At 38.9% G+C, this 12,607-nt stretch overlaps 1 protein-coding gene across 1 annotated transcript in view; it reads left to right on the top strand.

Annotated features, from left to right (window-relative positions):
• Positions 1 to 12,607, top strand: part of TLL1 (tolloid like 1) — a 114,748-nt gene that overhangs the window by 85,241 nt on the left and 16,900 nt on the right. Inside the window, exons 13-16 of the mRNA XM_065736220.1 lie at positions 4,020 to 4,215; positions 5,968 to 6,093; positions 8,960 to 9,120; positions 11,792 to 11,972. Coding sequence (XP_065592292.1) covers positions 4,020 to 4,215; positions 5,968 to 6,093; positions 8,960 to 9,120; positions 11,792 to 11,972 — 664 coding nt within the window. The remainder of the gene's footprint in view (positions 1 to 4,019; positions 4,216 to 5,967; positions 6,094 to 8,959; positions 9,121 to 11,791; positions 11,973 to 12,607) is intronic.

The raw sequence follows: 12,607 nt of genomic DNA, 5'->3' as shown, positions 1-12,607 counted from the left end.
AAGAAATTGGGAAGTATAGCTGGGTGGTAGTCTCAGTCAAAAGGGAGTTAGTACCTCTGCTAGATGTGTTTTAAATTGTGTCCCAAGCAGGGCCTTGAAAGGCGTACGCTTTTCTGACATGTGAATTCAGAGTGGCAAGATGCCCTTGGAGAGCTCTAGAAGTGCACAGAAGTTCTCTGGCGGATGTCTGCTCTGTGTTTCTTAGTGGCTGTTCCACAGGGCTCCCTGCAAAGAATGAGAGCTGCTTTGGAAAATGCAGTGAAGTGCCCTGCCTAGACATTCACTGTCAGGGCTGATTTCCATTTCAGGTCCAAGCACAGAAATGTAGGTGTTCTCTGTTTTGGTACTAAGTCCCTCTCTGGACTGAATCCTTGGTGAGCTGCCCAGTAAAACATAAAGTTGTTTGAAAATCGCAGTTCTTCGTGCCAGCTTAGATAAAAAAAAAAAGTAAATGTCAGGCCAAAGAGTTATTGCAGTATGTTTGTGAGAAAATTACTTCTCTGTCCTTTGAAAGGTACAGTTAAGTACGAGGAATTCTCATTATCCATATGTAATGCTAGAAAAAATAACTGTATAAATAACCTCCACTCTGAAATGAAAGCACCGGGGAAGCTGAGAATTTCAAACTGCATCAGTGAGTCGTCCTGTTTTGCCTGCTGTGGGCAATGCGTTTTCCACCAAGTGTGGGATCACCTCCTCTTTCTTGGCTGCCTGATGGGGAGCTCCACTTTCCATTTTCTGGTACCTACGTGATACTCTTTTTTCATTGTTTTAGCCTCCTGTATTACGCTGTTCTCTGAAAACAAGAGCTCCTTGTGTTTGTCTTTCTAAAGGACTCATGTTGATGAACAGTGACCATCTAAGATAATCCAGAAGGTTTGTAGGGCTAAGCCATATTAAGGTTCTTCATGAGAGTGGCCCTGTTAAAATCTCTGCAGATAATGTTGGATTGTTTTTACGGGAATAAAATGCATCTAATATCCTGAAGGAGTCATGTAACCTACCCACTAGACATACATCCCACCTTTTCTGACAAAAGTCTTGCCTGAGTCAGATATGTGTACCCGAACTGGAGTCTGACTGTATCAACAAAAAATTTACAACAAAAAGGAACAGAATGATTTCTCCTGAAACGTGATTGCTTTCAAATTTGCTCCTTTTAGTCTTTATTTTTGAGAAAATCTTTTATTACTGTGTTTTTTTAAATTTTTTTTTAATTTTTGCTATTATTTTTTTTTTCCTTATGAGAATGAATGTTGAGAATTTACCTAGCTTTCCATTTAATCAGGAGATTTCTCATTGTTTTCTTGTGCTTATGGGCCTGACTTAGGAATTTTTTTGTCATTTTTTTTCTATGTAATTTAATAATACCATTCAAATTCTGGGTTTCTTCCAAAGCCTTCAGATCCATTGGTACCTTTCATTCTCTTAACACATTTTTCTATTAAAAGCTGTTTCTTGATGCTATTTTCTTGCTAACATTTTGCATATTTTTTTTTCACATCCACATGAAATTTTAAACTTGTGAAATGTTATTGCTCCACTAAATAAGCATTACCAGACCGTTCCAGTTACAGCTGTGCTTACTGGCTGTCCTGTCATTAACCTGGGAAGATTTCCTACTCTTGTAAAAGGAAGAGTAAAAAACCTACTGAAAGTGTAATAGAACTTTATAAGGCAGTTTTCCCAATAATGTTTTTCCACAGTAAAACATGAGGCTTGCACAGGTAAAAGCTACCTTTACTTACCAGCCTTAAAAGCACTTATCACTTCTCAGAAACACCATTCTTATCTGTCAGCATGTGCATAGCTGTAACTATTTAATCCCTTAATGTATTAACATTATTAATAATAATGGCATTGCTTGAATTAGCAGTGCTCTAAAAATAAACGATTAATGTAGAATGGACACCTCTTTGAATTGTCTTATTAGGAATCAATAACACTCTGTATGCTGGTTGATTTTTATAGTCTTTGAAGGCTTAGCCAACTCGGTGTTAAACAAAATGGTTTTTTAGCATTTTTCTTCTGCCAAAAATAGGGAGTGATTCTCAGGAAAAAAGCAAAGAAATTAAAAAAAAATAATGAACATTTTACCTCAGTAGGAGTTTGGTACATGTAACTCAGAGCTAGACTTGGCCTTTATAAATAATAATTTCCATACTGCCCCGTAGAACATGGGAAACATGGAAAAAACCAGATGTTAATTAAAAGTTTGAGTCGTGTACCACAGACGTATGGGGAAAATGCACAGTTCCTTCTTTGATTTGAAAGGGCTTTGTGCCAGATCACTTCTTTCTACATCAGAGTGCAATACGAGGTTTACTTTTTGGAGATAATAAGGTAAGTTGGATATGATGTCATGCATTTATTAAGATTAATGGCAATTTGCAGTCCGTATTACAGCGTCAAAGATGTACCAGTGCTCAGGTAGACACGTGTCTGACCACATTAGTTGCAAACACTCAGCTGTCAGTGAAGTCGGTAAAAGGTACTTTCACCCCAAATCTCTGTGACTTTTCTTGTTTCTCTAATTCTGGCCTGAAATAACTCCGGAGCAAATAACTGAAAAATTACAGTCAATGGTAATATGGTCTGTGCCAGAGAAATGAGTGGGAGAAAATTACTTGAAGAATTGGAAAGCTGGAAAGAAGACAGAGAAATTTTGTGTGTAAGAGCCATATTTTGATGGCATTGAAATGAAATAAAATCAAACAACCCCTCCTCCTCCGTTTCCCTCTTACATAAAGGAAGCAGAATTCCTAATGTGCTAAATGAAAGCTCCTTAGCCTGTGGTGGTTACCGTGCTTAGAAGTGGTAGTAATGCTCTGCCAGAGCAGAGTGACACCAACTACTGGTACTGATTGTGCAGCTATTGTTTAAGTAAATATTTGTCAGATGATTAGACGTGGATTTTTCTGGGATTGGTATGGATTTGAATTGATTGTTGTCATTTTAAGAGCTGAGATGTGGTGAACTGAATTTGAGGCTTCTCCAGCCCCTTCTCTCTACTTGTTCTCTCTGTGCCCCAGACATATCCCATGATTCAGACACTTGGTTGAACACTAGTTTCCTTAGAGGATTTAGTTTTGAGTACTTGGATTTAGATAATGCTTTCATAGCTGAGGTGCTGTATTGATTGAGTAACGTGAAGTCAATGACCCGTATCAAGAGGATTTTTAATTCTGTTGGGAAAGATATTCTGTCCATAAAGAGAGGCATAATTATTATCAAGGTTCCAGATAGGATCCCGTTCAGTCTGCTTTTGCTTTCTGTGCTGCAACAGCTCCTCTGACTGACTCTGAAAACACTATTATGTAAAGAATTTAAGACTTACCCAAGTAGAAATGCAAATGTGGCCACTGACATTCCAGTCTGTGCTTGGCTGTCCTCTGGCAGGTTGTTTAAATGGGAGGAATATTTTTAGTTGTTCTGGTCTCAGTACTTTGCTCTGAAGATATGAAAAAGATTCACTTCTTGACTCTGAAATTGAGACAGAGTCACCTGAAATCTGGAACCGTGCAACAGAAACCAAATTCCTTGGCTGCAGAAAAATAACGATGATATTTTTTGTTATCAGTTCTGTTGGCTGGTAAGTGACTGATAATTTTAAAGGTCTACTTGTACATATGCCCAAAATTCTTCATTCACTGCATTTTTTTCAGCTGTCCTGCAACATGTGTGGTACTGACAAATGTAAAAACTTGCAATGTGTTCAAAATAAAAAAAGAAAATGAAAAACTGGTCTTCACCTGAAGTCAAGCAGGTTGACAACGTCTAAAAATCTTTTTCATATTAATAAAAATGAGCTTTATAACATTTCAAAATCACCTGATATCTCTGACCTGTTTTGTTGTTTAATCATTAATTTTGTATACTTGGATGTACATGAGAAACAAAGAATTCACCTGAACTCGGAGCAGCAGGAATTTGGCAGAATATTTATACTTATGTTTATGTTTATATTATTTATGTTCGAGTTGGAATAAATCCCTTCAAAAAATATTATTTTTTTACAGATTGAGAGACATGACAACTGTGCATATGACTACTTGGAAATTAGAGATGGAATGAATGAAAACAGCCCTTTGATTGGTCACTTCTGTGGCTATGACAAACCAGAAGACATTAGATCTACCTCTAATACTCTGTGGATGAAGTTTGTTTCTGATGGAACAGTTAACAAAGCGGGATTTGCAGCTAACTTTTTTAAAGGTAAATGTTAAACCTATGAACTTTTTGTCATTTGCCTGTCCAAAGAAGGGCAGCAAAGCTGGTGAAGTGTCTGGAGCACAAGTCTAACAGGGAGCCACCGAGGTAACTTCAGGGATTTTCAGTCTGGAGAAGAGGAGGCTCAGGGAAGACCTTATTGCTTTCTATAAGGAGATTGTGGAGAGGTGGAGATGGGCCTTTTCTCACAGATAACAGTGATAGGATGAGAGATAATGGCCTCAAGATGAACCAGGGGAGGGTCAGGTTGGATATTAGAAGATTTCTTTTCAGGAAGGGCGGTGAGGCATTGAACAGGCTGCACAAGGAGGTGGTGGAGTCACCATTCCTGGAGATGTTCAGGAACCATGGAGATGTGGCACTGAGAAATGTGACTAGTAGACGTGGTGGGGATGGGTTGCCATTGGATTGGATAATCGTAGAGGTCTTTCCAATCTCAATGATTCTACAGTTCTGTTTTACCCTTGCACAGAGAAATTATACTGGGATTAAACAACATGTTTTTGAATTTGTTTCCTTAACCCAGACTTGATCTTCATCCAAAAACAAATTCTAAAACACATCTGAAGAATGAAGGAATATATTCAGTCCAACTATGTGCTGTCTTCAGATAAAAGTAAAATAAATTAAACCATATATACCAATTTGATTTGGAAGCACCTTGAAATGTATCTTGTCTTGCAAAATACGTTCTTTGGCTAATTGTATTGCCAAATATAAAGTTAAATAATATAATCACAATAGAGATGACTGGATCTTTTCTACTAAAACTGTTTTCCTTGAGTCTACGTGGGTTTTTTTCTAGCTATTCTGCTGCAATAGGCTGCTTGTTGTCCATCAACAAGGTGATAAAAAAAAGAGCTGAGAAACCATAGAGCGACCAGTGGCTTCACTGTCTGCTTCCAGCATGTGGAGTTCCTGCTCTGTGCTCCCTATGGCACAGTGAAAGCCAACGGCAGCAACTGGGCCATGCTAGCCCCTAAAATGTGAGGCACGTCACAAGGAAAACCTTTTTGCTCCCTTGCAAAGCCACAAGCTGGGGATTTTCTTACTCTGTTAGGTTTCACTTTAGACAGTTAAAACTTTGAAGGCTGTAGACGTAAGGGTGGGAGCTGTTTTACTCTTCAGGAATCGTTTGTCTTGAGGTTGGAAGGAAATAATATTTCAACATCTGATGGATATTTTAAAAATGAACCTCACGGGTATGCTTCACAGCTAGTGCAGGCAATACACTGCTCCCTTCCCTCCCCCGCCTTGATGCACCTTGTTCACCTTAACATCAACAGAATGAAAACCTGGGATTTGAGGATTCTGTTAATCTGTTTTTGAGTATGAATTCAGGATAATGCACAAATTGATTCTGTGGGAGATAAAGTGCCCTTCAAGTGACCCTGCTGGGGATTTTCAATCTTTCTTTCAATACTTTATAGAACCTTTAGATTAATGCTGCCTAAATTATTGTGTGCTGCCAACAAAGTGCTTATAAATTAGGTCTGCAGCTGTCAGTAGATATTGTAAAAAAGCAAAGCAAAACAAATCCACAAAAATCCACATTTTTATTTTCTCCGTTACAGGTCTCCTTAGTGTTTGAAAGAGCTCTAGTCAGCATCCACGGTGTGTTTTGTAGCACACCTTATAAAAGCATGCGTGCAGCTTTCAGGGTTAATATTGGTCCCTCACTTAGAGCTGAGAAAGTTAATTATTTAACACATTTTTCATTCTTCCCTGTCTTGGCAGAGGAAGATGAATGTGCCAAACCTGACAATGGTGGCTGTGAGCAGCGCTGTGTAAACACTCTGGGCAGTTACCAGTGTGCCTGTGATCCCGGCTATGAGCTCGGTCCTGACAAAAAGAGCTGTGAAGGTACAGTGTGATGATATACTCTCAGGTCTCAACGCTCCGGGCTTTGATCATTCGCTTTTCATATGCTCTCTTCTGGCTATTTAAGGTCTGTGGTGCAAGTTTGGAAAATCAGGGCTGCCTTTGAAGGTGGTGGTACTGGGGCTGTGTCTCTCCATAGCAGTCATCTTTTGTTGGATGGCTGTCGCTCACTTAACATTTCAGTTTTTCCTGGTAGTCAGTTGGAAATAATGCAGATAACTTCTTACTTTCCCCAACTTCACGTTAGATACTCATCCTTGGTGTAAATCAAAGTCCCCCTTTGTGTGTGCAAAGAGAGAATTGTCAGCAGAGCGATTTGCTGCTGTCAGTAACTTGAATGATCCCGCTGTCTGCCTAGATCCTTTACTCCAGCAGGATTCTCTATTCCAGCACAAAAACTTGGAGAAATCTTCACCACTGCCAGTCTGATCATTGACTTTTCCAGCAGGATCCTGGAAGTCAGAGAAATGTTCCCTAATCCTAGTCAGATTTTTAGTCTTTGATTGCTGGAAAATAATTTTGCATTTTGTAGGTGAGTGAAGCCTGCCCAGATAATCATTTGGAAAAATGGAAACCTGATAAATTGAAGTTTGTACAAAAGTAGGATTGGAACGAGATTAGCTTTTGCTTCATATATAATTCTCATATAAAAGAAAGAAGCGAAAGCTGTTGATCATTATGTGGCAATTATTGTTTGAATTTTTATTCATCAGCACGAATCCATTTAGGAATAGCATAAGTTATTCTTATCTAAGTTCATCTATTTGTGTTTCAAGGGTGAATAGATTTTGCAAATTGAAGTGCTCTGTGTTATGATTTCCTTCAGATATGATTCACTGCTCTCTATTCTTTTTCCAATTCCCCACCTTTCACTCATGATTAGTCACAATTTGGGTTAGTTTTGCCTGGTTTCTTTGCATTTATTGTTCCGACTTTGATTCTGTGGGTGTTGATTGGTTATTTTCTCTGTGAGGTAGTGTTAGACCCTGGCTACAGACATATTAGTCTGAAGGTGTCATTGAGCTGATTCCTTTTTTTTTTTTCCCTCCTTAAATTTAGTAGTGAGCACATGAGAAAAACTTGTTATTTCAGAAGGTCTGGTGTACTGGAACATCTGTGTATTTGTCAGTGTGCAGAAAAAAAGATTAATCTAGCAGAGGCATGAAGACAGAGGTAGGCCCTTTGATCATCAGTCCGAATTGATGGAAGGAATTTGGCTTAGTCTGTCTGATGATCTGAGTCCAGACATTAGGGAAGATTACCCATCTTTCAAAAAACTCTTCCTTCTCTCTCCTAAAAAGAGAGAAGCAATAATTTCTCAGCATGCGTACAAGAAAGCAATTCAGGAGAAAAGAGGAATCATCCTAAATAGTGTAGCGCAACAGGGAGCACCTGCAAGCTTTCCCTAAAAGTGAAAATGCATTTGTTCCACATGATGCATTACTTACTGTCTGTAGATGCTCACTGAGATTACTGAACTAAAGTCACTGCATTGTCACAGTCAGCGTTACATCCTGGGGTACAGTTTGGCAATTTGAGGGGTCTCACAGCTGTTTTAATTCACATACGATGCCGGAGTAGAAGCCTTCAACTCAAACCCTGCCCGGTGCATCACTGCAGCGATGACATGCCCAGAAAATTGTTTCATGCTGTTTAATCCAAATCTCCCCTGCTGGCAGCATATTCAATGGCTTTCAGGGTTTTTCAGTACTTCCATGTTTCCCACCTCTGCCTCAAGGAACAATACGGTGATGCTGAACGACAGAAACTGAAAACCAGTGGTCTAAAAAACTTGGCGCAGACTGGATGATTTTGGGAGCAGATATGTTATCCGAGTGCAGTCTTGAAACCTGTGCCAGGTCCATTTTGAATCCATGAGTTGTGACCTATATTCTTAGCTCCAGAATTCTTAGACAGAGACTGAAGAGCTCTCCCAGGCGTGTCAGTGTAGATGGAGTCTGTGTGGCCATCAGCTAGATGACAGGTGTTGGTTTTCAGTATGTTCAAGTAAGCACACGGCAGTTAGAAGAGGGAAGAGCTTCTATGCAGCAGCTCCCCACAAAGAGTTTTGCGGACGGTTTTCAACACTGTCATGGTGCCACGATTGCACAAATGGAACAGGATGTCATTGAGAAGCCCTGTGAATCTCTTTATATTTTTTTTCAACCTTTTTTTGCTCAGATGGAGAAGATTAACGTTCATCTTTTGCTATCTGAACTGCATTTACACGTGCTGTACAATATCATTCTGTTGTATAGGGATGAGCTCTTTTCAATTATATTCCAAATTGATATTTTCTGTGTGACTCGAACATCTGCACTTCAGCAAATGTAATTATATCTGAACAGTACGTGAGAGCTATCCTAAAGAAATGAGTGTAACTTGTAGGCTATTGGGAGGCACATATATGAGCTGAAACAGGTAGGGCGGATTCTGAAACAATAATCAATAAAAGAAGCTAGGGCAACTTGAACTGCATCTTGAGTAGTCTGTCTGTCAGAGAAGAGAGATCAAGGTCCTGAGGAGAGAAGTGAGGTCAGAGGACTTGCATGGGAAAGGCTGTGGGAGAATAACCAGAGTCCCTGGAGGGAAGGGAAAAGAATGAATATGATAAAGCCATGTGTAGTCTTGAAGCTTATCTCTGTCCACAAACCTGCAAGTTGTTTGAGATAGGGGCTGTCTCTTTCTCTTTGTTTGCACCAAGCATGATAAAACAAGATTCTGATTAGTCTGTCTGGGCATTACAGCAGTGTAAGTAATGAGAGGGCTGAATCTGCTCAGCGTGCTTCTGTTTACAGTAAAACACGGTTTCATTCCAGAAATGATGCTCTCCCTTTTCATTTTACAGCTGCCTGTGGAGGACTTCTGACAAAGCTAAATGGGACTATAACCACACCAGGGTGGCCCAAAGAATATCCTCCAAACAAAAACTGTGTGTGGCAGGTGGTTGCCCCGACGCAGTACCGAATTTCAATGAAGTTTGAGTTTTTTGAGTTAGAAGGCAACGAAGTGAGTAACTGTGAACAAAAAGCTGCACAATCTGTTATACACTACGCAGTTTAATGAGCGTTCAGAAATAGATATTGCCTTATAAAACCCTCACTTAGCTGTTCCTATGCTGACAATAACCATAGATACTCTTCTTTTTGTTCTGGGGCTATTTCTGGGCTCTTTCAAACCAAGCGTGGAGCAAATATCTTTCTTTTACATATCAACTGAACGTAAGCGCATTATAAGAAATTTAAAAGAAATGTTCTCTGCTGTGTCTCAGCTGATTTTTTTTTTATCAACAAAATAAAACAGAACAAGTGTCTGAGACATATTGGAAAGAATTCAAGACAAGAAAATCTGGAGAAACCAAATCATCTTTACAGACTATGACTACAAAGAATACGCATGAGGTTTGGTTAGCGACAGAGCCAGGGAACGTTTAAATCACTTACAAGCCTCTCAAGGGTGAATGTTTTACAAGGAACAGTACTCCAAATTCGGCACAACGGAGTAACAGCTCTCTTTGAAGGATGGCATTTTTCTCTGAGTGACTCTGGATTGGGTCTACTTAGTCAGTGTACTTTAAAAAAAATTACAGCACAACTGCTTCTGCCCGAGGCTCTGTTAGGAGCAAGTCACGTGCCAGCTTCCACCACCGGGCTGGACTCATAGGTTCATAGGTTCGTAAGGTTGGAAAGGACCTACAAGATCATCTAGTCCAACCATCCTCCTATCACTATCCCTACCCAACTACTAAATCAAGTCACTTTCCAAGCATCTCGTTGGTGCAGACCAGAAGCATGTAGCACTTGCTGGAGGTGGCACCCACCGAGCAGAACCGTCTAACTGAAGCCTTTCTCATCCCTGGGGAGAGGGACAGAGCAGAGATCCCCACGTGGGGAGAGCTTGCTTCAGACGAAACAGTGGGCATGTTGCAGGGCTTATTGGGCATCTAGGAGTATGGGTTGCAGTGTTTAGCCTCTGCTCTGCCTCCTAGGCATGGCTCTGTCATGCCATCGAATTCCCCTGCTACACTTATAACATTTTTTCTGCAATTTCTTGATACTTTAGCCAGATTTGGAAGCCAGGTACTGTTTTCTAAGGTTGTGAAGGACATGCAGACTCTGTAGATATGAAGACATACATTGAAGTTTTTTATTGTTTATAGCCTTTTTTTTTTTTTTACCCTCTCCAGCGGTACTAAATTCACTTCAGCTTTGTATTCTTTAATAGCATTATTATTTTTATAAGTTATCCATGGAAATCCGAAGAAACATGTGTAATATGTGGGACATTCGAACATATTCTGAGCACAGACTTAATGTCTACCTGCAAACATTTAGCAAATGCTCTTATTTTGTTGCTTTAGGAGCTCCACAGACTACCAATATTACAACTATAAACTATTCTTGCATTTCCATTTTTCCATAAAATTGAAAAAAGAAAATATTTTGCTATTAGCTTTCTATTTCATTTGTATTTTATATGGGGCTGCAAAAAGGAAGTTAGACTAGTCTCAAATGACATTGCATTTTTAATCTAAACCTATAAAAGCATCAAAGTTCATCACTGGTGTACATTTGAAATTCTATTTGCAAACAGTAGGCATTATTATGATATACCTTATAATTAATATAAATCAACTTATAACAGAAACTCAGGTTATATATATCTTCGTTCCTTGAATTGAATAAGTATGTGTTCAACATTTCTTTTATGACTATAAATTGTGATCTATCACATACAACCTAGATTTAACAGACAGTCTAAGCTCGTTATGAATCCTCCTGGCCACTGTTTTCTCTTAGGCTATTCATTGCAGGCAACTGGGACATTTTTGATTTATTGATTGACAGTTGAGCCTAAGAAGCTTACAAGTTTTTGGGTGGAAGGCTTTATGTTGACCAAGGGATTATGCATTGAATGTATTATCATGAGCAGTAGGCCTTGCGTAAGGCTTTCTATTACATCATTTTATTGTATTTTTAACTGTTCAGTGAAAACCACATGCATTAGCTCTCTGAATTATAGCTACGCTACGTCTGTAGGGATAATAGCACAGATTTATATATTCATGAGTAGATGAATCATTCCATCTATGGAATCATAGAATCATTTGAGTTGGAGGAAACCATTAAAGGCCATCTAGTCCAGAAAAAGGGACATATACAGCTAGGTCATTCCGCTCATGGCAAAACAGTGTGGTAAAAACCTATCTTGTAAGTTCCTAAGTGATCACGGGTTTTTTTTGTTGGTTTTTGTTGTTGTTTTTTAATTTCTGAGGAGCAAACTGTAAAATGTTTGTAGGTTTAGGGTACTTGGCTTGTTGCAAAAAGATAGTTGTAAATTTGTGGGGTGAATATTTCTAGATTTTAGTCTAATACTGATATTTTCACTTTTTAGAGTTAATCGCTATTTTAAGCATTTTAAAATTGAGATACCTAAGAGAGATGGTGGAAAAAGGTTATAGAATTTTGTATATAAATGTATGACCACTCTGTCTTATTGACCTTAAATATGCTCACGTAATATCGGTGAACGGCTGTAAGCATTTACAAATGTTTTCAGACTCAGGAAAACTTGGGACAATACTAAGTGGTATATAGTATTTGAAGCTCTTGCATTTGCGAGTCATTTCATGCTTTTCCTTTGTTCAGCTAAAACAAAATAAAGACCTCTCTTTTTCCAGGTGTGCAAATATGATTACGTGGAGATTCGCAGTGGCCTTTCTTCTGACTCTAAACTACACGGTAAATTCTGCGGTACGGAAGTGCCTGAAGTTATCACCTCACAGTACAACAACATGCGAATTGAGTTCAGGTCTGACAACACCGTGTCAAAAAAAGGCTTCAAGGCACACTTCTTTTCAGGTATAGAAAATCACTCTTGTGTGCCTGTGAGTGCCTCTGGGCACGCTCTGCCTGGGTGAAGTTAATATTGTATTTTGTGTGAAAGCGAGCGGTCCCTTGGTCATAATTTTCACTGCAGTTTTGTTTTGTTTGCAAAAGTATAATTAACTTTTCTTTCTTAAGATTTGTAACGTCTGCATTTGGTAGAAAATACGTAGAATGCACATTCATACATTTAAATAGCAAAGGAGTTTAAAAAAAAGCTTTGTAAGATAAGAGGAAGCAAGGAAATCTAATGTTTTCCTAAATTGCTGTTAAGATTTCTTTTCTCCCCGATACTGTTGCTCATTTTTTTCCACATACCATTTGTGATGTGATACGAGTTACATGCTGTGTACTCCTGCCTTTTTGTCCACTCAGGTCTCTTAATATGTTGCACGAGTTATAAAATTACTACCTTGTGATAGAACATTTGCTTAGTGCTTTGGGTTCTTTCTTGCCAAACTTTGCACTTCTTAATATTTTGCAAAAAAAACCCAGATCTTACTAGTTGCCAAAAATTTGTCTATCTTTATTGGACTCTAAGTTCTCTGGGGCAGATCAGAGCTGTCAGTTCATATTGTTGAAGAACGTGTACTGGTGAAATCAGTGGGCAG

The sequence above is a fragment of the Cyrtonyx montezumae genome, unplaced genomic scaffold (genome assembly GCF_038088225.1).
Source record: "Cyrtonyx montezumae isolate F1298 unplaced genomic scaffold, pur_monq_1.0 scaffold_2, whole genome shotgun sequence".
NCBI classification, from domain to species: Eukaryota; Metazoa; Chordata; class Aves; order Galliformes; family Odontophoridae; genus Cyrtonyx; species Cyrtonyx montezumae.
The sequence above is the reverse complement of the archived record's forward strand: the minus strand, read 5'-3'. Positions and strand labels throughout refer to the sequence as shown.